The following is a 25,022-nucleotide window of genomic DNA, read 5'->3' as shown; positions in this document are numbered from 1 at the left end:
GATGTATTACTTTTCATTGATCAGTGTCTAGCTAAATTTGTCTAGTATTTAAAAAATAGCCAGAGGTCTTTTGACCCTTGTACCAGACAGGATTAATGTGGTCAATACACCTTATTTAGAATGCTGGATTATACAGACTGAGAATAAAGTTACTCAAGGACAGCGTAACAAGCTGGATTATTTCATCAGATCTGGGCATGCATGAACGAACACATGCCCTTTCAGTGATCTGACTAATAACAAGTATAGTGCAATATCACAGTGTACTTCAGACTCGCGCACCTATGTCGGTGTAACAGGAGTGTACTAGGGGCTCGAGCAATAGACTATCTTAGAAACATTCAGCAGTATTAATTACAGAAGTTTGAATATTCACAATGGATTTACTTGATTTTAGTGTTGTTTTGCTGTGTTTGATGACGGGGAGTTGTAAATCACAACGTGAGTACAGTAAACTAAGATACCTGGACTATGATATATAGCTAACTGAATTTAGCTCTACACGTGGTCTTTAGTGTGGGTAATGTACAGCTCGGTCTATAGTAGAGAGGCTACACCGGGCCTTTTATGTTTACTTAATGGTTGTATATGCCACATGTATGTATGTTATTACATGTATTGTGTAAAAAGGTCATGTATTTGTACAATGCCTCCTTGTGATAAGCCGCGATACATTCGCCTAACAGTATACAATACACCAGTGCAGTAGGATAGATTGTCTATATTGATCCATACATTATTAAATAATACATTTGATAACATGTGATCAGATCAAATTAGTTGGAAATTTGACATCAATATCCAACACTGTAGACAATTCGTCAAAGTGTGAAAAAAACTAACGTACATAAATAAATCTAGCTTATCATATATATGTAAACAGTTGCTAGGTCGCCGCCATTTTGATAAATGTTTGTAATAAGTCGCAAGGAATCGGACTATGTTTTCCGGATAAATAATATCTTCATTTAAACAAAATCCCCAACAAGAAAACGAAATTGTATGTTACCGAAAGAATGGACGGTTCAAGTAATTTGAAGCGGGTGTGCTCAGAGTAAACTGAAAATACCTGTTCAATAGTCAAAAATAGAAAACGATTTTTTTTCGTTAAAGTCCGAAATATTATAAAGTGGTTTCATTATCCAAAGCGGTTTTTTATGATTGATGTTCATGAAACAATATTAGAGGTAAAAGTTTGATGTTCAGGACAAAAAACAGGGGTCAAGGTCTTCGTTTATGAAAATTGGAAAATATTTTTCCAATCAATATAGTTGTGGTTCAAAGACTCCTTGTTTGATCGGAATAGGTCAAAGGTAATTATGAAATAATAAAAAAAAAAAAAATCCTTATAGCTTTCGAATGATTCATTCATATGTAGGGTTTCCGTATCTAAGATGCTTTATCTTGATTACTTTTCATGACAAAGGGCAAAGATCAAAAACATCATGTTCAATGTTTAGAAGATCCCAATAACTTTGTATCAAGCTTGAAGTTCTCGAGTTGAAACAGTCAACGTGGAATCATTATTGTTCATTGAAACATTATTATATACATAATTCTCAGTTAATATAAGCATATAATATAGGGCTATGCCAGGTACGGGCCAAGGATTTCATGTAAGGACGGGGGAGGGAGAAATTCGCAAATGACATGTTTTGTATTCCTACTTTCCTAGCGCAACAGTTTTGGAATGACATGGCTCAGAACGACATGAGGAAGGCAATGAAATTCCAGCCCAATACTAACGTCGCTAAAAATGTCATCCTCTTCATCGGTGATGGTATGAGTATATCCACAATCACTGCCGCACGCATACGAAGGGGTCAGCTTCAGGGGCGAACGGGCGAGGAAACTGTTCTGAAGTTTGAGGAATTTCCACATGTAGGCCTCCTGAAGGTAGATATTTCATCAGGAAATGTCGTTAGGTTTGAGGGGATTTCACATGTAGGGCTTCTAAAAGACTTTCTAATGTTAGTTACATCATATACGAGAGGAAATATTCTTGAAGTTTAAGGAGTTTTATTTCTATTATTTTTGAATGTAGATATGCCATTACGAGAGCGAGTTATCCTTGAATTGAAGAGTGTCCAGATACAGCGCTTTACATGTTATAAAGCTAGGTAAACCAGGCTTTATAAAGCCTTTATGTGTTAGGGAAACGTTCCTACCGTAGACGTATGCGGCAGGTAATCTACAGGCAAGGTATCTATCGAGGAGTCCTAACGATTTATATCGATTGCATAATAAACTGGTTTGAAATACAACTGTGGATTGCATCAGATTCCGGCTGATTGACTTATACCATTACAAATTACCAAATCCTCTTCGTTGAGCTGTGACTTCATCAGTCGTATACTTTGATACATTTACCCACGTAAAGTCTCTGGATTTAGTCTTAGACCCGTAAATGTACCCGATTGGCCAACAGAACCTGCCTTCTTGCACTTTTACCTGATCAAACGTCCTTGGTTGACCGGCACATACCTTTAACCTTTACCTGTTCAAACGTCCTTGGTTGACCGGCACATACCTTTAACTTTTACCTGTTCAAAAGTCCTTGGTTGACCGGCACATGCCTTTAACCTTTATCTGCAAGTAAACGTTTGATTTGTATCTGTCAGACGTATCCGGTTGATCGACAGACGGCAGACTCAGCGTCGACTGCCACAGCGCTTCTGTCCGGTGTGAAGACCAAGTACTACCTGGTGGGACTGGACGCCACAGCAAAGCGTGGGGACTGTGCTTCGGCCAAAGGGGCGAGACTCAAGACTATGGTGGACTGGGCTGAAGAGGAAGGTAGGTATTGTGTACACTTTAAGGGTGGTTGATTAGGAGGAATCCTCTCGATTCATGTGTTACACCTAACTCTCTTCTTCAAGCTTTCTTTTTTCTTGTAACAGTTTGATAACCGTGAGGTTATGCAATGGGCGTTTTGTATACAGTCGCTTATATACAAATTGTTTAAATATTATTTCGAGGCCATTACTTACTTACTTTCAAAGACGATGTGACGCAACTTAACTGTGTGATTACCAGTAAGGGTCCCTATTTCATTGTCGCTTCTCGAATACATTGGGTTGCATTATTTACATATATTGGTACATGTTAGGTTTCTATGTTATAAAAGACTGTGTCGATAAAAATGATTCATATTCTTTGCTCAAGCATTTTGTCAATAGTTTGGAATATTTTAGGACAATTATACCCGAGTACCGTTTTCAATGTCTGGACATGATTTTTGACCGCGACACATATCGTTTACTAGTTACAAGAAATGTTTGTTTAAGCACAGAATCCACGCTTGAGTGTGAGAACAGTTCCATGAAATGGTATAAATCTCTCGGAGTTTCTAATTTCAGTTCTCTGGGTATGTAATTTATAGGAAAGTCAACTGGTATCGTAACAACCACACGCCTGACCCACGCCACACCCAGCTCAGCCTACGCCCATTCTGTGGACCGGGACTGGGAAGGTGATGTTAACATGGATGACAAAACAGGGAAATGCCGGGATGTTGCTCATCAGTTTGTCTTTGAAAATAGAAACATAGAGGTAACTTGAATGACTGTATAATAAAAAATCGGAACAACATTTCTGGAACCATCATGAACAAAATCTTGCTTTCTTTGTCGAAACAAAACATTTTTTGACATATTTACATTTTGCTGTATTTGTCTCTAAATTTCACGTGTGTCTAAGTGTAACGTTGGATATAACATTTATGCCGATTCGTGAAGAATATCTGTTCACAAAGTTTAGTTCGATTATCAACAATACTTTTGAATTTAGGTGTTTCTAATATTTCGTTACTTCCATGATCTGATTGTGCAGAATTCACTTCTAATAGCTATTTTCACTACCGTCAGGCATAGCAAAGAGTCTAAATAAACCTCCAGACTGGATTGTTCCTGAATCCGCGTCTATATGGGGAATAGTATAATGGTGAGAATGCCATCCACTAAGAATTCATCTATCCTTCTATGGAACAGGTTGCCTTTGGCGGAGGAAGGAGACATTTCATTCCTTACGATGTTGCGGATCCGGAGGCAAACTTCACCTACGCAAAATACCAGAGAAGGGATAATCGTAATCTAATTGATGTAAGTTATTTCTGCTCTGGGTAATACAAGCTTATTCAAATATATAACATGAGAAGAATTCCCGAAATTTCAAACTTGTTTTTTTGCGTAACCCCTCCGTTATATACTTGATTTATTTATAACGTCTAGTCTTATGCTCTTTTTGCAGTTGTAAAAGTTTCTATGTTATTCTTTTTTTGTGTGTCAAATTCTGCCCTAGTTTCATCGTTGAGTACGGGTTACAGTTTTATTCATACTTCGATATTTTCTCTTGCATTTTTGACAGATAATAACATATACAAATATTATTTAAATAATAGTGAAAAAGTAAAAACGATGTCAAGATGAAAAAGATAGGTATACCTACTTTGCAGTAAGATAAGAACATGTTCTTCAAAAAAACATATTTGAGTTATGCTGATGAAATCTGTCCATTGGTAGATGCTATATGATAATAACCTTTATTTTGTACGACTTAGTGCTGGAAGTTTCTGCAAGATGAGGATGGGAAACGTTTCAAATACGTATGGAACAAACAACAGTTTGACGACATAGATCCTGACAATGTCGACAATGTCCTCGGTATGTATTCTCTTGTCGGATATACGAACAATCAGAGGAAGTCATAAAATATTCGCTCAAGATGTCATCGGATACACTTCCCAAAGTCACTTAGACTATTTCCTCCTTTTCGATTTTCGATTGTGTTCTGTAATTTATGTGCATCGTTAAGTTACAAACGCATATATGAATGTATTTATAATACAACGCGCAATTGTTATATATTTCCAAATTTCTCACTTATAAAGCATCTTTCTCNGGGGGGGTCGGGTGGAGGGTATTTGCATTCTCTACACCACTGGAATATGCCATGCCGAAATTGAAGACACACCACCTTGTGGATGATGAAAGTAGTCTAATTTGATCTTGCGATGTGCATCAAAACAATATCCTATGTCATATAGGTATGACTATGATACTGCTTGCTTTTGTGGGATATCTCATACTGTTTTCGAATATGATCCAATATATTTAGGTATTTGGTTTTGAAAAACAGAGAGTGTAAATATGTGTATGTGTCTTCTTGCTGTTTATATAGGACTGTTCGCTCCTAGCCACATGCAGTACGAGATGGAGAGAGACGATGGTCCACAAGGAGAACCTTCACTGACGGAAATGACGACGAAAGCAATCAAGATTTTACAGAAGAACGACAAAGGTTTTTTCCTTATGGTTGAAGGTAAATATTATCTAAAATGTGCTCTGCATAAAAACAATGTCAAATTATTATCGGAATATTGATGTATGTATTCCCTCCAATATTAATAAGTGATTATTTCTATAAACAGGAGGACGTATCGACCACGCCCATCACGACAACAAGGCTAAGAAAGCCCTCCACGAGACTCTGGCGCTGGAAGACGCGGTTAGGGAGGCCGTCAGACTGACAGACGAGGAGGATACAATGATCGTGGTAACGGCGGACCACTCTCACGTGTTCTCTCTTGGCGGGTACCCGTCAAGGGGAAACGACATTCTAGGTACACAACCGACCATATACATTTCTAGTAGGTTACTATCTGTGAGTGTGGATTTAATGTATGTATAATATACAATCACATTTTGTTTTGTAATTGTACTATATATAATTGATTGAAAATTATTAAACGAAAAACTGAAACGATGCATGTGTTTATAATGTTTCAGACTAGTGCACGAATTATGTTTTAATACGCATCTTCACCTTACATTGCTAATGAACACTTGTTTACAGTGACAATAAAATGATTAATTAAGTGAAGTAAGTTTTATGCATTTTAATCTTGTACCTATACATATCAATAATAAGCTTATATCTCCAACCAAACATTTCCATAACGAAGAAACACCGGTACACTTGCACCCGTCTTCTCTTCCTATCAAGCTGCCGTGGATGACGTGCCGGAGCAGTACCTTCCGCCAGACCGGAAGGGGTTCACGACCATTACTTACGGGAACGGGCCCGGGTTCGAGGGCGGCAATAGGACTGACCCCCGTTACATAGACACAAGTAAGACAAGTTACTTAGTTTCCAGGCAACCGTAACCTTAATAATGTTCAGGATAAAAAGGCGTTGATAGTATTAATGAAAGTGTATCTTCAGAATATTTTCTTCTGTATTCAGTTAAGGTTCAAGAAGCCGCTTTAATCACCAAAAAAATTAATTTAATCCCCTTATATATCAAACTAAATGACCCAAACATAAGTCGGAATTCATATTTGTAATTCGAATGTATTTGAGTTGTATATTAGCTCTTTAAATGCTACATAACCAGGCTAATGTAATCAATTTTTGTTTGTTTGTTTGATTTTGTTTAACGTCCTATTAACAGCTAAGGTCATTTAAGGACGGCCTCCCTTGTGTGCAAGATGCATGCGTGTAGTGTATGTGTGTGTATTTTGGGAGGCTGCGATATGTTCGTGTTTGTCTTCTTGTAATAGCGCGGAACTGATGCCGACTTTATAGTGCTACCTCACTGAAACATACTGCCGAAGACACCCAGCAGGACGCCCCACCCGGTCACATTATACTGACAACGGGCGAACCAGTCGTCCCACTCCTAATTTGCTGAGCGTTAAGCAGGAGTAGAAACTGCCATTTTTAAAGACTTTGGTATGTCTCGGCCAGGGGACAGAACCCAAAGCCTTCCTCACAGGGGCGAACGCTCAACAAATGGCCAAAAATGAGGCATTGTCAAGGGAGACATTAGGAAAAAGAAAGTTATTTAGAAAGGAGAGAAGAGATAAGGTCCCAAATGTAATCAATAATAAGTCATAAAGGCTGATGTCATAAAAAATGCTCATATGTCAATCTCTTTTGCGACCCTTAGTTTAGTGGTTTCACATGTCAACGTCTGTCTTCATTTAAGGCTGCTTTGCCTCGCCACAACCATTAATAGGAAAATTAAGCCCTGCATAAACTAGGTTTATCAATGAACTTTGTCATTTCGTAACATTTAGCTGGGCTGCAAGAGAGATTGACATATAAGTCCAGTGAACTATTTTAATGGGGACATCCATTATAATGCCTTATTCATAACTACTTTTTTTCTACTACTACCTAGCTCTGTGCATTTTAATAACTAATGTACAAGCTCATTATATTGAAATTACACACATAAGTTCCTGTATTTAATAGGGATCTTTGAATATGGCATCGTCCGCTGAAATAACGAACTACTCGAAGGTGACGTAAAACATCTCAAACAAACAAGAAAATGATTTATCAGTGGGTTGAACTTTAGGATGAATAACCTTTACCTTTTTTACTTTATTTTTTACTAGTGAAATTGTGAAATATACGTGTGTTTTAGCTTAACCAGAGAATACGTTATACGGGAGGCTGTAACTTGACGTGCCTTTCTAATTCTTCGTCGTCTACTTTTGTAGCTACTGACGACTATGTATTCCCGAGCGCCGTGCCTTTGGGACAGGACACACACGGGGCGGATGACGTGGCGGTGTACGCCCGAGGGCCCATGTCGCATCTAATACACGGGGTTCACGAACAGAATTACGTAGCTCACGTGATGGCGTACGCCTCATGCATTGGGATAAACAAGGCTCATTGTGCACACTATAGGGTTATCAACACTGGACCGATACACACACCACATAGCGGTCTGCTACTTGTAGTTATAGCTTGTATTCTTCTATTGAACATACGTCTTTGACGCACGTTTATTCAATTTAGATATTTGGCATGTGTTCATTTTTGAAAGAAAAAACCACCAGTGAATATTATTTATTATATTGTCATCATGCGGTTTGTGAGAAACTGATTTTCGAGAGAGCGTGTATAACCTTATAACTAAAACCCGTTTGCAACTGACATAATTAAATCATTGGTCTCATTTCCTACAGATATTTCATGATATAGTCATACCTCCGAAAAGGTTTTCATAAAGTATAGGACATTTGCTGTTAAGTTAACAGTTTAACGCTTAGGATTTCTCTTTCTTGTTTTGTTAGTTATGTACAGCCAATCGACGTTTAAAGTGTTAATTTAAATATTGTTATTACCACAAGTACAATGGAAAAGTGATCATAATGTACATGAACATTATATATGGAGTTTCTCTTGGTGAACAAATATCTAATAAAAACAGAGAGACAGGCAAGGACCGTCACACAAAAGAAAAACCCCAAGTGCATTGTATATGATAGTAAGGGATGGATGTGTGTGTTTGTGTTGGGTTATTGAACATGCTGAATATGGATGAAAATGATGAAGAAAAATAGTGAAGTTGAATTTGTCTAATATAAACTCTCAACAATCTCCTCTGTGATATTAGCTTTCATTTTAAGTTCACATAAATTCAGAGGAAGAATATCTTTCATATATATGTTTGTCTTTTAAGTGCACGCATGCACATTCGCAAACAGAAGTCCATATGAATCGTTGTCCATTGACTCTGCGTCATTTTTCATTTTCAATATCCTTTGTTGTTTTTTGTGGGGTTTTTCCTCATGTTTTTCTGTTTTCTCCTTTTAGTCTATAAGATATAAGAATGTAAGTATAACAGATGTGCATGCAGCATGATTGAAATGTAAGTAGGTATGGTACGTTCGCTTAAATAACACTTGTGTAGTTTATAACATGAATGTGTGTTTTGTATTGAACAAAAACTTCTGAAAAATAAAGAAATAAAACAACTCAGTACTTGGAGTATTACATTGATGTCTATGCCCGCAATATCATTCTTTTATATCTCAATTTCAACACATTTTAAATGTGTTTTAAGTAGGGTTTGTTTATAACTGTTTAAAAATCATTTCAGACTGTAATCAGTGTTTTATAGATTGATTTAGGAGTCAATAATCTTTTTATACCAGTTCCAATATATGTTTTGTCCTTTCATTCAAATTGCTAACATACTTGAAAAGAAAACCAGAAACGACCCTAAAGGGTATATGCCTCCTCTCTCTCTTCCTTGTATTGATATTATTCCAAAGTTCACTTAAGTTTGCAATTTGCATTTAGTCTGATTGGTTTAAGTTCTGAGGGTTTGCATCGACGAACCATATCTAAATATATCAGCCCAATTTGTCGATACAATAAACCTACTAAAAATTTCAAAAAGTCAACAATTTTGCAACACCAAATGTTCAAATGCTGGAGTTTATCGGAAATTAAACCATTGAAATAGTACATGCGCATATAGACTTCAATGTAACAAATATAAGATCGATAGTAAAATATGTGATGAAAATATTTACATTTGCTCCGTTTAACCGCTATATAAACTAGCCGAGTCAGCTGTGTTTTATGAGACTATATAATAGTTTGGTGTGGTGACGCCATTACAGCTGATATGTGACGTCAAATTCATAACGTTATAAATAGTTGGCCGATATGCTTGCTACCTTTCATTTGAAAAAGAAATAATAATTTAAATAACAATTGTATACCTATCATTTAGTATAGGATTACAGATAAGTCTTCATATTATTTTATTAGTCTGTAGTCCTTATAGTCCTATTTAGAAATTTAGGAATATAACTAACAGAACGCAGTTTAATACTTATATTGATTTTTCTCAATTATTCGACGGTACATTGACATTTCTTAAATGCCTGATTAACTTGATATAAGGTCTCAATTTACCCGGTTAATGTGCCTATCTACTTGATCCTGAAACCAAGTATATTTCTCTTCGTGATGCATCTTAAACAACATATCTCGTTTCTACAAGCCGTATAAAGATGTGTTTCCTGATTGGATGATGGCCGTTCTTCTGTATTCTGAGGAATTGTGATTAAATTGCCTTTAACTTAATGAACTCGAAATTCTAATAACCAGCTTTTACTGTGATTTGTGTTGATCAGCTAGTATGAATGATTCTAAAATACAGCCATTCTAATGAGTGGGTATAACGTTAATATTTTGCATATTTATAATTTGTTTTAGACAAAATCAATGCACCGGTAATTCCGAAAGCTCTATGTAGGCCATAAACCGAATTTAGAAAATTATGTGACGTTCAGTCGCGATTACATGATATATTTCAATATTAACGTTTAAATCCACTATGTGTCCATACTAAGCTAAATCACGTTTTCCTGGGAACATAATATGTAGTTTCCCTGACGAATGAGCGTCCACTAATTACATGGTTATGTGTCTCTGGGCAATTATTTCTAGAACGTGGTCATACGTATTCCTTTTATAACCTTAACATTCGTGTTGATCAGTTCAATATACCTGTTATTTGTCAAATAAAATGCACCCACGCAAACAGGGCATCTGGGTAAAACATCCTATTAAATATACGTAAAAAGATTGGATCTAGTGAATTGTATAATTTTCAGCAGTTTGTCAGTTATTTTAAATATGTTAGATTACAGTATACGTAATGCTCCCTATCAAATTTGACACCTCTTTTACGTCATCGTGTCTTTTTTCGATATAAAGTCAACACCCCTTCAACCTCGAAATCCCACTGGTTACTGTCTTTTACGTTATCTAAGAGAGTAACCCCTGGAATTTGGAGGATTACCCTCTTTATATCGCAAAAAATATCATAAAGTATGACAATATATGTTTTTTTTCTACAAATATGTCTGCCTTGACCCACTGTGATATAGGTACATAATACATATATTGTTTTCTTTAGACTTTTTTTTCTTTTCATTATATTTCTTCCGATATATTTTGGACAGATTGTAATGGCAATGTCAAAAACATGCGACAGTCGATACCAAAAGACTTGGGCGCAATCAAATGTCAAATTAGACACAAATAGACTTCAGCTGGAACTGAGAAGACGCCGGGAGGAAATGAAGGACATTATAATCCATTAAAGGATGGATGGATACCTACGAACTCTGGGCCCGTATTGATGAATCGTTCTCATGCTCACTAGGGTTCTGTGCTCAAATCAACTTTCTTGTAACTCGCTTAAATCATATCAATCGATCAACATGTTAAATGTAAACATTAAAAACAGTATTCAGGTTTAAGTTTCTTCAAATTTTTCCAAATCATTGACAAAATAAGATTTGTTTATGAATTTATTATAATCAGAACAAGATATTAGGCTTGAGCACAAAATCCTTGTTTGAGCATGAGAAAGGTTTCATGACGACGGGTCCTGGAGGGTAAGCGGTCCCTGTACCATGACTGATTACCATCACGGCATCTCTGTCATATTTAGGAAATTCGTCGCCAGTCATCTGGTACATGGAGAACATGTTCTTCATCGTGACTCTCACTGCAATTCCGTGCGATATCTCCCGGCTATGAACTGTATTTAGAATAATATCTGACGTTACTTCACGTTTACATTGATGTACTTATTTTTTTTAAATACAAATCCTCGATTCCTAGTAGTCATGTTGGCGACCATATCTAAAATAATTCTTGTACTTACAACAGGATCTGAAGAATTGTTTAAAGTGAAAAGTTGATGCTGGGTGGCGCCGGACGCTGCACCATGGCATACTTAATAATGACCTCCTTAGTGTAAGAGGACATTGTGCAAAATGAACACATGTGAACTCCAAAACCATGCATGCATGAGGTTTGCATGAGTGACACTATTCTCCTTATACTGTCCAATAGGTTAAATTGGTCAGTGGTCACCAATAGGGAATGTGTTACCTGAATTAGCATTGGAGGCACTCAGAAGGGACTAGGTTTTAAATATAGTTAAGAGAGAGGACAAAGAAGAGATGGAGATGTATCTCAAAAAATATCGAACACAGCTAACAAAAGTTTTTTTGCATAGTATAATTTGTTTTCATCCAAATTGTGAGCCATGTGAGTTTTCTATTTTGCACGTAGACAGATCTTGTGATATGCTGTTCACTATTCACACACCTCCAGCTTGTCTATCTTTTGTACTTACATTAACATTTGGGTTTTTACCCCAATCAACATTTGGTTTTGAGCACAAATATAGCTTGGAGCATGGGAACGTTTTTGTTATACTTGCCTAGGTTATAACGATGATGTTAAATTTATCCGTCTCTTAGGTAGCTAATTAGTTTATTCATCAACAGAAAATGTCTATCTAGATCCTGATATTTTGGACAGGTTCTACCGTGTGGCGAAGACATTTTAACATGTAAACTGCACACACATATATAAAGCTGGCATGTTATATGTACTACATATGAAAGGAGCACAAGTGATTGGAAATGAAAGTCGCCATGTATGGTTGCTATGTGACCATTATTGTCATACTTCGTGTATATATCTCATTTTGGAATGCGTGTTTCTCTAATGATTAGATATCTGGGTGCACATTTGTCTGATGCTTAAGTTTGGACTGTGTATTTTTCTACGTTTTGGAGTGTTTATAATTGTCTAGAGATTAGGTTTTGGAGTGCACTTGCTAGTTGATAAGGTGTCTGATGTGGTATTTGTCTGGTGCTTAAGATGCTTAGTGAACATTTTCCTGCTAATCTATTTTTTTCCGTTTGTGTTCTTTTGGTGTTCAGTTTTTTGATTGTGTATTTTCTGGTGTACACATTTGTATGTGTTTTCGGTATATGTTCATCATCACAATTTCTTTATAACTGCAGGGAAATATGCACTTCAAATCTTTATCATTAGTTTTCCATACTTTGCGTTTTAGTACCGCATGTGAACAAGTTGCTCAGATTTTTTCTTTAAATTTTTTGATGAATGGTTCGATTTTGAATTTCATTTCTTTAATATTTAAATATCATGCATGTCAAATATTATCAAAACGACTACAGTAGATAGTTTAGTATGTGTTTCCTGTGTCAAAACGTCATATACAGTACAAAATAACACAAAGTATATCTTGGTGAGGTTTTATTTCATTGAAATGGTGAAGTCATTCGTTCATCCTCAAAACTTATATTTATATAAAGTACTGTAGATAATGGAAAATATCAACATTGAATTACATTCTTCATAGATATGTATTTATTTGCAGGGTTTCTCTATCTGGCCCACAGAGTAGTTCCTTGAAAATTGTGAGGAACAGTTTCATAGTAAAAAAACAATCAAGCTTTATATACATATCCTGAAGGTATTTTCTTCATAGGTATCCAGGAAGTATCTCCATATATCTGTAGATAGCCGATAAGTTTCTTAATAAAAATCTTGAATGTGCTTGTTAAAAGACCTCTTGATTTAACCTCATTCACATTTACAATGTTCCATTGTATATATACATAAATATAACAATATTTTTTCTTGATATGTCATTTAAATATAACAATATTATCCCATGGTAAGACTTTATGTAACAAATCTTAAAATAGAAAACAACATTGTCTAATGATATGTTACAAAGAATATGATAAGTCATTAATATTTAAAAAAAAAAAATCTAATGATATGTCATTGATATTTAAAAAAAGAAAAAGAAAAAGAATATTACTTCAGAATACCTGGTACATGTATATCATAAAAATATTGCCGCAAGTTCCTTTATTTATTAATGCTCTCTCACCACATCAAACAACTATTTTTCTGCCTTCAATTTTACTATGACATATTCCAGGGGTGCAGAGAGCGAAAGTGAGTGTAACCCCTGGTTATCGAGGATGTATAAAAATATGTCCAAAAACCTTTTGAAGCAACAGCAATAATTGATTCAAATGACAAAGTATATTTAACAGATGTGGTAACCCTTTCTTACCTTACAATCCAGAACCCCAACTTCAGTTTCTATCTAAACATGTGTACTACAAAATTCTACCAAATCTTTACCTCTAAACTCATTCACCCCTGAAATTTCATAATGAACTATTCCAACCTTTGAATTGGAAGAGTTCAAATGTGTCTTCAGGGGTGAATGAGTTAATTGGACCTGATTGGAGTCCGGTAAGACAGGTTTTCGCATATAAATCACTTTGAAGTCCGAGGGCTCCATCTTTCTACACCCTTGGAACATGCCATGACGAAAATGGAGGCACACACTTTGCTATTTGATTGGTTTCAGGAGTGAAAATCTGACCAATAGCTAGGCCAATAACAGAGTATGTAGGGACACACGACTCAATTTTATCGCTATACTAACATGTGATTCTTCTGATATATACCAAAGGATCACACTTATTTACTTTATCAGCCACAGGGTGGCACATTCAGAGCCTTCAATTTTATCATGTCATATTCAAAGGGTGTAGAAAGGATATGTGTATCAAAATGGAACCCTTGGATTTCAAAGATGGATATGAATTTGAGATGTATCATTTTACATATGTTCGTGAGACACCAGGGTATCGACTCTACAGTTTCATGATTATGGGTAAATAAGTATGACATGAGTTAGGAAGGAATATTGATTATTTCCATGATTGTCAAATTTGAAACATTAGCGTTAATTAAAACTTCTTTGATATAAAATCCTGACCAACAAACAAACAAAATATCTTGTACAATATTTCTTTACTGCAAAACTGAACAGAGCAGTATTGATAATGTATCAACGTCACATAGTTTACTTCAAATATACTCTACATAGCCTGAACAGAGCAGTATTGATATCAACGTCACACAGTTTACTTCAAATAAACATGATTTGCAGCGAATAAACTTATAACATTTTTGTGAGAATTTATTTTCCATCTCAAAATTGAATAATACACATAACATGATGATTTTTCAAACAATTTGACAAAGTTTTTTTTTTGTGAAAAATATTCTTCCTTTTCAGAATATTTCATGGATCATAATTTTATTAATTAGCATATGACCCAATAAACCATTAGAATATGTTCTCGGTGAAAATATGCAGTTTTATTGTACATATACTGGAATTTCTTCTTTTTTTAATTACTATTATTTTTTGCCTTTCATGTGATTTATTTACTTTTAAATATTGATAGCTTATCTGGACCGTACTCCAAAATTCCTTTAAAATATCAAAAAATCTTCAATTTTGGCTCTAACAAAGTAATTAGAGGCTTCAGAATAGCACAAATGATTCAATACTATGATATATGCTATGTAATTTATGTTTTAAATGTCTCACAAATTTCTCACGAATTCAGAGAAAAAATCTCACTATTTTTGACCAAATCTCACTAAAAATTATCACTGATCTCACTATTTTTGACCAAATCTCACTAAAAATAATCACTGATCTCACTATTTTTGACCAAATCTCACTAAAAATAATCACTGATCTCACTATTTTTGACCAAATCTCACTAAAAATAATCACTGATCTCACTATTTTTGACCAAATCTCACTAAAAATAATCACTGATCTCACTATTTTTGACCAAATCTCACTAAAAATAATCACTGATCTCACTATTTTTGACCAAATCTCACTAAAAATAATCACTGATCTCACTATTTTTGACCAAATCTCACTAAAAATAATCACTGATCTCACTATTTTTGACCAAATCTCACTAAAAATAATCACTGATCTCACTATTTTTGACCAAATCTCACTAAAAATAATCACTGATCTCACTATTTTTGACCAAATCTCACTAAAAATAATCACTGATCTCACTATTTTTGACCAAATCTCACTAAAAATAATCACTGATCTCACTATTTTGCACCGGAAAGTTATGGAATGTATGGAACTGTCATATTCAATTGAATTAATTAATTTCAATCTTATATCGATTCATATGTCAAATATTTGATAATTGCACCAAGGTATATAATTACAAATTTATATACAATTGTCTGTCAAATAATATAAACTGAAATACCTTGTTTCACAATTGTTGTAAAATACATTAAGTTTATATTAAACTGGACATTAAATCATTCAACAGTTGTATAATGGCTGAGATATAAATGCGGATGCATAATAACACTGTTAAACTTAGTAAACTTTTTGCCGACAAAGAGAAATATTTATCAATTATTTAACTGGTGGTTATAAACAGGTGCTCCTTAGGGAAGATTTGATGTATTATGTACTACGAAAATATCATTTTCCATAATGTCAAATGGGCCAAAAAACGCTTTTTGATGATTAAAAATATGAAAGACTTTAAAATATACAGCTGACCACAGATAATAATGTAATGTACTATCAATAAATTATAAGATTCTTTTATTTCAGGAGTGTCGATCAGGAAATTATGTACAAATCTCTAATCTTTCACATAAAGAAAAGACTACATATTAATCAAGATATATGCATGTAAACTATAACTTGGTGTATTGAGACAGGAATAATGGAATGTAACACAAATTACATTTCAAAGTTATATGTATAAATAACATTACAGAGTTTTATAGAATGTTTATAGAATGTACATAAATAACATACACAATATATATATAATATTTAATGTTATATATTAAGTTTCTGAAATGTACCCAGCAATATAAATAATGTTACCGAGTTTTATAGGACGTACATAATTATAAATGATGTACAAAATATATATAATGGGTGTAACCAGGGACAGTATATATACACTATATGTCCCTGGTGTAACCCAGGGTGATATGTTTATAGTTACATATTAAGTTTCTGAAATATTAATATGATATTCATAGAGTAATATATAATTTCCGTTTCAAAATAGAAATTATAAAAAAATAAAGTTTCAACAATGTTTCTCATTAAACTGGACTTAATGCACCACCACTGTATCATTAGTTTAAAATAGTTCTAATGAACATTTGTCACTGAGGTTTTTATACAAATTTCAAGCATGAAAATGATCCACAAAAACACACACAATTCAAATCTTTCCAAGTATGTCTGTCTTCATACCTTTAATAAACAGCTTTATTACCAAATATCAGTCAGGTGTAAAATGTGTGTAATATTGTCACATTGTCTTTCTGATATATGAACAAAGGGCCATAACTCTGCACTCCAAACAAAGTGACGCACAGTGAACGAAACCTCATAACTCTGTATGATATCTGGGCACACAAAACTCTGTCATCCCACGACAAAACTCACTTATAAACTTTGGCAAAGTCAGGTGGCATAGCATATATGTGATATATTCTCTGGGCACAGTGATACACACAATAACTGATGATGGACTGACAGATGAAGAACAGACCTGTTGGCCATCTGGAAGTATTGGTGGGGACTAATGATTTTGTGATACCCACATAACAGATAATATGGAATGTGATCATAAATATTTATATAACTAGAATTATAACCCTCTAATGTATAAATAGCACAATAGCATGTATAAAAAGTCTTTTCACTTTTCATCTTATTATTTATAGCTACATTTATCTCAAATCTGCAGGAAGATCTCTGGTTCAAATATCAAAGAATAGGAGCACAGGAACAAATTAATTTGATCATGTGTTTGACATTACAAAAAGCCTAAACATGGTAACCGACCATCAAAGTAACACTTCATTAACTGATCAATAATAGAGGCAACTATCAACCAATACAAAAATGTAAATTAATGCCTGAATACTAAACCATAGTTTGATGATCTTTGAAAGTTCCAAATATCAGTGTCTTAGAAAATGAACATGAGCTACTGCCATGAAATTGATGGTGAAAGTGATAAAATAAAACTTGGAATTGTACTTACCGCTTTTCTTAAAAGAGACCTGTCAAAATAGATCATTTGTCATAAAATACAATATGTCTTATGAGATCTGCCTTAAAAAGCCATTTTGAGAGATATGCCATGAAAAACCCTCTGTCTTAAGAGATCTGCCATGACAGACCATAGCCCATCTGCCTTAAGGGATCTGCCACGAGAGACCATTTGTCTTAAGAGATCTGCCATGAGAGACCATTTGTCTTAAGAGATCTGCCATGAGAGACCATCTGTCTTAAGAGATCTTCCTTGAGAGATCATCTGTTTTAAGAGATCTGCCATGAGAGACCATTTGTCTTAAGAGATCTGCCATGAGAGACCAACTGTGTTAAGAGATCTGCCATGAGAGACCATTTGTCTTAAGAGATCTGCCATGAGAGACCATCTGTTTTAAGAGACCTGCCATGAGAGACCATCTGTTTTAAGAGATCTTCCATGAGAGACCATCTGTTTTAAGAGACCTGCCATGAGAGACCATCTGTTTCAAGAGATCTGCCATGAGAGACCAACAGTGTTAAGAGATCTGCCATGAGAGACCATTTGTTTTAAGAGATCTGCCATGAGAGGCCATTTGTCTTAAGAGATCTGCCATTAGAGACCATCTGTTTTAAGAGATCCGCCATGAGAGACCATCAGTTTTAAGAGATCTGCCATGAGAGAGCATCTGTTTTAAGAGATCTGCCATGAGAGACCATCAGTTTTATGAGATCTGCCATGAAAGGCCATATTTGTCTTGAGAGACTGCCTGTCATGATATACCACATAAAATTGTGACCATTGTTATAAAGTTTGTATGTCATCGGAAACCATATCCGATTCATATAAAGGCTGTCAGCTCTCAATGCAAGCTCTAGAGGAGAGAGAGAATGCATTTATACAGCACTCCCTGATCATCCAAAACGTTAAATTAATACTTCAACTGACAGTGAGATAAAACAATATTATAGCACAACAAAAAAACACTGGAAAAGATTGTCCAAACAAAAATCTAATAATATATTAAACAGATACCTTAAAATTGTATTACTTAAAAATATTCATCTTATATTGCACAGAAAAATTAAAACAATACAGTATACAAAGTTATATGCACTTTAAATGAGGCCCAAATGCCTAAATTATGTACAGCTTTCAGGTAAGGAATTATTAAAAGCAACTTTATTGGCTCTCAGGCTAGGTATTTGTAAGAGATTGTTTGATTGGTAAATTAAAATAGAACTTTTCTGAATAGTTAGAGTTGATCACATCATGTTTTGGGAATAATGTATTCAGAAGGAAAAATATCACATTTGTAATCCATGATGTTGACAAACTGTTACAGGAACAGTTGTTCAAGTTGTGGAGAGAAACATAAAATATGACACCAGAATCTTATCTCAATCATCTTTACATCAATAGTCAGTCATCTGGAAATCTTTAGCAATGACTGAAGTCTAGATCAAGACAACTTATAAACTATAATTAGAAGAGATTAAGATTATAAGTTTAATTTCAATTGACAATTTTTTAGCCTAAAAAAATACTTTCAAATCTTTACATGTCAAGTTTTGTAAGTTTCAATACACTGGGCCCCCACAACAAGTAAAGACAGTTTCACCCAATCACACTTCTTCACGCAACTAGACTTTAGTTTTGAAAATTCAAGCCCTTTTTAAGAAATATTTACTCTCAAAATCAACTGTCGATCCAGAAACTAAGACTGCATTGGATACTTAGCATAGAGCTGAAAACCAACTTACAATGCCTCCCTTGCCACAATTCTGAATAGTCACAAGGGCATTGGGGCTCTGGTCACCTTCATACTGTCAAGTATTTTTGAGCATATTTCATATCATCAATCACATTCTCTATATTGCATTTAAAATTACACATTATCCATTTATAGACTCGAGCAATATGACACACCATGTAGCGGAAATAAATGAAATGATGGAATGTAATAAATGTCTCTTGACCTGATTCCTTTTTAAACTCAAGCAACATGACACAACAAGAATGAAAAGTCAGAATGTCATCAATGTCTATGGAGGCGATTCCTGGGAAGTGATCATGCTGAATAAGTAACCAGTCAGAAGAATAATGTAATGTAGCAGGCGATGATTATTTACAGCACACAATTTATCTGTGTACATTGGAAGCTTACATCGTCTGTATATTCCTCTCCAGCTAGATTCTAACTTTGCAGGAACACCTTAGGGCATTTTGGGATAGTCTGGTATAAATGAGTCTGTTTTCATTACACAACATGCTTAACTTGTACAAGAATAGTATCAGTAAAGTTGTGTTCATTTTTACTACAGAAACCACGGTTTTGTTACGACTTTTTTGTCTTTATCTCGAGTTGCCATGGTGCCAGTTTGCCAGCGGGAGTGGTGTTTACGATGGACTTTGTTGTTTTCTTGGCCTGGCTTGCCTGTAGCTCCAGTTTTTTAGCCTCTTCAACCCTGGTTTAAGAATGATACAGTTAGCAATTGACAGAACAAAACAATCAAAGCTTTAGAAAGTCCTAGTGTAAGAAGAGAGTAAAATTGATATATTTGACAATCAAATAAAATATCTGGTTCAGGAACTATTATTAAAAGGCAATATTTTACTTATAACTAATGTAGAAGATCTATATAACACACTTACTTAGCGTCAGCCTCCTTTTTCTCCATCAGCTGACGCTTCCATGCAGGCAGGTGTTTATACTTGTTCTCCTCCTTCTCTATCTAATGAACATAAAATATAGGAAATTACAGGTAAATCTAGGTCAGTAGATGGTAGGTAATTACAGGTAAATCTAGGTCAGTAGATGGTATGTAATTACAGGTAAATCTAGGTCAGTAGATATAGGTAAGAACAGGTAAATATAGGTGACGATATGTAATTACAGTTAAACATGGTGGATATGACATTAACAACCTATATTTTTCAAACCTAGACCTTTCTACATATGAAATGGAAAGGCTTTCGAGTTTTCAGATTTTCAGAAGAATTTTCAAACTTTGTTAAGGATATCTCCAGGTTTGGCTCCACTTATCTGGCTCCATTTGGAATATGCCATATATAATGGTATTATTTTCAAGATTGTTTCAGTCAGTTTTGGTTTGAATAACTCCATAAATATGACAGAAAGAGGTATCTACATATATTACAACATCATTTCCCTAATTTTACAATACTATCCAACTATGCTTTGGCCCCCTTACTGTGTTCAAGGGATATAATGTGAATATGTTAAAATCTCTGTGTCCAACTTTTCTACATAGGAAAGGGATACTATCTGACATTTATAGTTCTTAAGGTGAAGATGTTTTAAAAATTTGTATAAAATCCTCCATTTTTGTTTCCTTACAGCTTCCTTCTAGATTGAAAGTCAACCATTTAAACAACTTAAAATCCAAATCACCTTATCAGTGTCAGGTTTAGTTGAAATCCATTCTTTGGTTTTGAGAAGTTGAAGATATCAAAATGTTAACAGAAAGTGCATAGTACACCAGGAAAAACCCCGATGGATGGCAAAATATAGCAACAAGCCTTCGGCTCAGTTTCAGGTAGTCTAAAAAAAGTCTTATCAGAGTCAACCTTATGGCTCAGGAAGTGAAGTCAACGTTGCTAAGATGAGCTAGTCTTAATATGTACAATCTAACAAGTTATACCTCATGCATTGATATATACTCACCTTCGTCTGTTCCTCTGCCTGCTTCTTGGCAGACTCGGCCATCTTCCTGGCTAGCATGTGTCTCCTCCAGTCTGGCACTTTGGGATCCACTTTGTCCAGAAAATTCTTTGGATCAAATGGGTCCGTCGCTATAGAGTTGTCTGCCCCTTTTGTAGGTTCTTGATCTGCAGTCCCGTTTGATGTTTTTGAAGCAGCGACCCCATTAGATGTCTTTGAAGCAGCGACCCCATTAGATGTCTTCGGTGGGACGTTCGCTTTTGATGGATTTTGAGGAGGAGGAGTAGGAGGAGGAGGAGTAACACTTTTTGATGATGTTTTTGATTCGATAATCACCATGGATTTTTCTTGTAGGGGCTGTGGCTTCTGTGTAAGATCAAAAACAAACCATATTTATGTAAATACAACCGATATAGTACAAATATACCTTATATGACATTTTGTAAAATACCAATCATTGAAACACTCATTATGTCAAGATTTCTGGAACTTATTGATTCTGATTATAAACTCACTTTCTAACAAAAGTCCATTTTAAGAATGTTAAATACATGTATGTCCATTTTTTTTCTTAATTTCAAATTCATTTAATGAACAGAGTATCTCCATGGATTTCCAAATGTATATGATTTTTAAGGAATTACCTTAAGTGACTTTCCTTAAATTCACATGGTTACAAGGAATAAGTTTGATATTCTTTTGCAATGAAAATTTTCTAAATGGAATTTAAAAAGTAATACATTTAAGTACATTTGTTGTTGTGAACTGATTTCCATTGTCATGATGAATTTGCACTTATTGCAAATAGTGAAATAGGTAAAAAATAATTCTTGTATACAGAAGTATTCCAAAAGATTTCTAGCCATGCAGATGCAAAATCTTGACATAATATTGAACTCATAAAATACAGCTTACTGTTAACAAGAGGCCCAGAGGGCCTGTATTGCTCATCTGGGTTTTTTGTTACATGAAACTGACATATAGGTAACTTCAGACCAAATTTGGTAACTAGAACACAAGACATTCTAATAATGAAGTAAGTTTACAACAATCCATCCCAGGTACCTACTGGCCAAATAGCATGACCCTGGGCCTTATGGAACATGAGAAGAAGATTGTTAAAGCTTTTAACCAATGTTGACCTTTGACCCCTGACTAGCACTTCAAGTTGACCTTTGACCTCATTACTCTTCGCACTGCTAGTCTACATAACATACCCAAGTATCATGACTCTAGTCCAAATGGTACTTAGGATATTGTTGTTTGAAGTTTTTAACATATTTGACCGCTGTGACCTTGAAAGTAGGTCAAGGTCATTTTAATAAGGGAACTTTATAGCACTTGATCCCAGGTACCTTCTGGCCAAATAGCATGACCCTGGGCCTTATGGAACATGAGAAGAGAAGAAGATTGTTGAAGCTTTTAATCCATGTTGACTTTTGACCTCTGACTAGCACATAAAGTTGACCTTTGACATAGCCATCATTACTGTTATACATCATAATATTCGAACTGCTTGTCTACATAACATACCCAAGTATCATGACTCTAGTCCAAATGGTTCTTAGGATATTGTTGTTTGAAATTTTAAACATATTTGACCCCTGTGACCTTGCAAGTAGGTCAAGGTCATTTTAATGAAGAAATTTTACAGCATTCCATCCCAGGTACCTACTGTCCAAATATCATAACCCTAGGTCCTCCAGTTCTTCAGAAGAAGTAGTTCAAAAGAAATAGATAACGGACAGACGACGGATGGACGGACACTGCAGTACGGCATAAGCTATAACATGGCCCTTCAGGCAAGTTGAGGTTAAAATGAGAAATATTAAAAAAGCTGTACCTTAGCTTCAACTTGGCCATTTGACAGCGACACACTCGTCACATTGTCAGTGACATGTTGTCCATTTCTGGTCACCTGACTTCTCTCGCTGGACTGACCAAGAGCTTTTGGGCCATTGGGAATTTGACTATTCACTTTCTCATTTGATCCGAATGAATATATACAGGTCATGTGACCTTCCTCTCGTGGTTTACGGGTTTTCCGTAGGTTAGAGTTCCCACTGGCTGCAGCTATTTTAAGCTCAGCTATGAGGTCATGCTTGACTGGTCCAGCTATAATGGGACTTGTCACGGAGCTAGGCGGACTTGACACGGTCGATGACTGTGCAGACTTTTCCATTGACAGACTGTTTGGTCTGGAGAAACAAAAAAATAACACCTGGTAAATAATTATAAAATAAACTGTGGTTATGAAATTTCTTCTGGAAAAATTTGAGTATGTATAGATAAAGATATGTATAGATAAAGATATGCATCAGTGAAGGTATTTTGCATTTTAACATACATTTTGTCTTATAAGAATAAGCATTGGCGGATCTGAACTTTTTTCCATAATAGCCCAATGGTGTGATTTTGAGATTTACTTTCAAACAAATGCCAATAACACAGAGAATGTTTTACACCAAAATTCACCAATAAAGCAAAACCTTACATAGAGAGGCATTCCTTTTTAATTAAGCACAACCAAAGTAAACCAAAATTTATATCTGATTAAAGCTATACATACTGCAAAATGTTGTCCCTACTTTATATTCACCTTTTTGTCTTTGAAAAGAAGGCAAAAAACCCAAATGGGGGCAAAATATTATATACCGTCACAGACTAACAGTAAGTAAAATCTCAAATAAATCATGTCAAATTATATCAAATTGGAAAATGAACAATTCCAAACTATTTTTTACTTTCAGACAAGCTATGGTTTTCAATTTGCAGAAAAAAGATATGAAAACCTTACAAATATAACACCTTTAACAATAACCTTACAAAAAAGTCTTGATATACAGAATTTCTTTTGAGGTTAAATGTTACCAGCTCAAACAGATTAAAAAGAGAAAAGAATTGAAGAAACTTTCAAAAGATAATACTATCCGACACATAAAAGATTGTCAGAAGACAGCCTTTAATAATGACGATTGAACAATTTCAACCCAGATCACCATAGGCCTATATGATTAATATTTCTAAAGGCATATATACATGAATGTACACCTTATGGGTTAATTTTTTGTCTTAGATTTGGGAGTACCTGTTTTTATAAAGTTTTTCATATTATATATGGTCTGATAACACTGTAAAACATGTATTGAGATCATTAGTTAATTTGGCTTTTAACTCATTTAAAGTCAGTCTATCACATGTACAGTCATTAATTGATTTGATACCCAAATCTATTTACTGGCAAATTAAAATGCACTTAACATTTAATATTAGTGTTTTGAATATGACATCATGCTATCTCCCCTTTACTCACCTGTCCATACTATCATATCGTATCATTTCCACTTTTCCAAATTTCACCATTGAAATGAGAATAATATTTACACTTCCAGTGTCTGGAAGTCGCACTTGTACATCAGAGTGCAGGAAAAGCCTACATGTACACCACGTATAGCATCACTCCACGCTAGCTGTCCATGTACATTATTGGTCATCATTTTACACCGATAAAACTATCATCACCTACTGACAATCCGTGACAAGAATAGCCTGCTTTTTGCGACGTATGTGGTAAATGACTATTGTCTAACATGGTGCTTAACACTCATCACTGACCGATCCATAAAACGTGTCGGGACACTGACAGTGACAGAGTGGTGGTCAATAACATTACAGGTAAATCACAAGTGTTTTTGTGTAGAAAAGTGTATATACCTTTACATACCTGTATATAAGTACTGGTGTATTAT

At 34.9% G+C, this 25,022-nt stretch overlaps 2 protein-coding genes across 7 annotated transcripts in view; one reads left to right on the top strand and one right to left on the bottom strand.

Moving 5' to 3' along the window:
- The first annotated feature begins 279 nt into the window (after positions 1-279).
- On the top strand, positions 280-8,771 carry LOC110464576 (alkaline phosphatase, tissue-nonspecific isozyme-like). Of its 2 annotated transcripts, none has more exons than XM_021519854.1 (10): positions 280-441; positions 1,676-1,896; positions 2,622-2,796; positions 3,383-3,552; positions 3,990-4,100; positions 4,559-4,661; positions 5,179-5,319; positions 5,429-5,620; positions 6,004-6,129; positions 7,509-8,771. In XM_021519854.1, exons 1-10 carry the CDS (start codon positions 378-380, stop codon positions 7,790-7,792), a joined length of 1,587 nt encoding a protein of 528 aa, XP_021375529.1. In that variant the 5' UTR covers positions 280-377; the 3' UTR covers positions 7,793-8,771. The 2 variants fall into 2 exon arrangements, with proteins under 2 accessions (XP_021375529.1, XP_021375528.1); XM_021519853.1 differs by having other exon boundaries at positions 5,429-5,647.
- Positions 8,772-17,942: 9,171 nt separating this feature from the next.
- Positions 17,943-25,022, bottom strand: part of LOC110464547 (espin-like) — a 93,827-nt gene continuing 86,747 nt past the window's right edge. For 4 of the 5 annotated variants that reach the window (XM_021519806.1, XM_021519808.1, XM_021519807.1 and 1 more), the window contains 4 exons: positions 23,117-23,471; positions 21,277-21,639; positions 20,244-20,323; positions 17,943-20,056 (listed from right to left, as the gene is read on the bottom strand). In XM_021519806.1, coding sequence (XP_021375481.1) covers positions 19,927-20,056; positions 20,244-20,323; positions 21,277-21,639; positions 23,117-23,471 — 928 coding nt within the window. In that variant the 3' untranslated portion in view covers positions 17,943-19,926. Of the gene's footprint in view, positions 20,057-20,239; positions 20,324-21,276; positions 21,640-23,116; positions 23,472-25,022 lie in introns of those variants that run through there. The other variant, XM_021519809.1, reaches the window with a different exon arrangement.

The sequence above is a fragment of the Mizuhopecten yessoensis genome, unplaced genomic scaffold, assembly GCF_002113885.1.
Source record: "Mizuhopecten yessoensis strain PY_sf001 unplaced genomic scaffold, ASM211388v2 scaffold11009, whole genome shotgun sequence".
Taxonomy (NCBI): domain Eukaryota; kingdom Metazoa; phylum Mollusca; class Bivalvia; order Pectinida; family Pectinidae; genus Mizuhopecten; species Mizuhopecten yessoensis.
The sequence above is the reverse complement of the archived record's forward strand: the minus strand, read 5'-3'. Positions and strand labels throughout refer to the sequence as shown.

What these genes read in the sequence shown, in the direction of transcription:
- LOC110464576 (XM_021519853.1), top strand. Translation starts at nt 378, where the DNA reads ATGGATTTACTTGATTTTAGTGTTGTTTTGCTGTGTTTGATGACGGGG. An exon ending in GGGGAGTTGTAAATCACAAC is followed by an intron (nt 442 to 1,675) that starts GTGAGTACAGTA and finishes CTACTTTCCTAG; the next exon opens with CGCAACAGTTTTGGAATGAC. An exon ending in GGACTGGGCTGAAGAGGAAG is followed by an intron (nt 2,797 to 3,382) that starts GTAGGTATTGTG and finishes TGTAATTTATAG; the next exon opens with GAAAGTCAACTGGTATCGTA.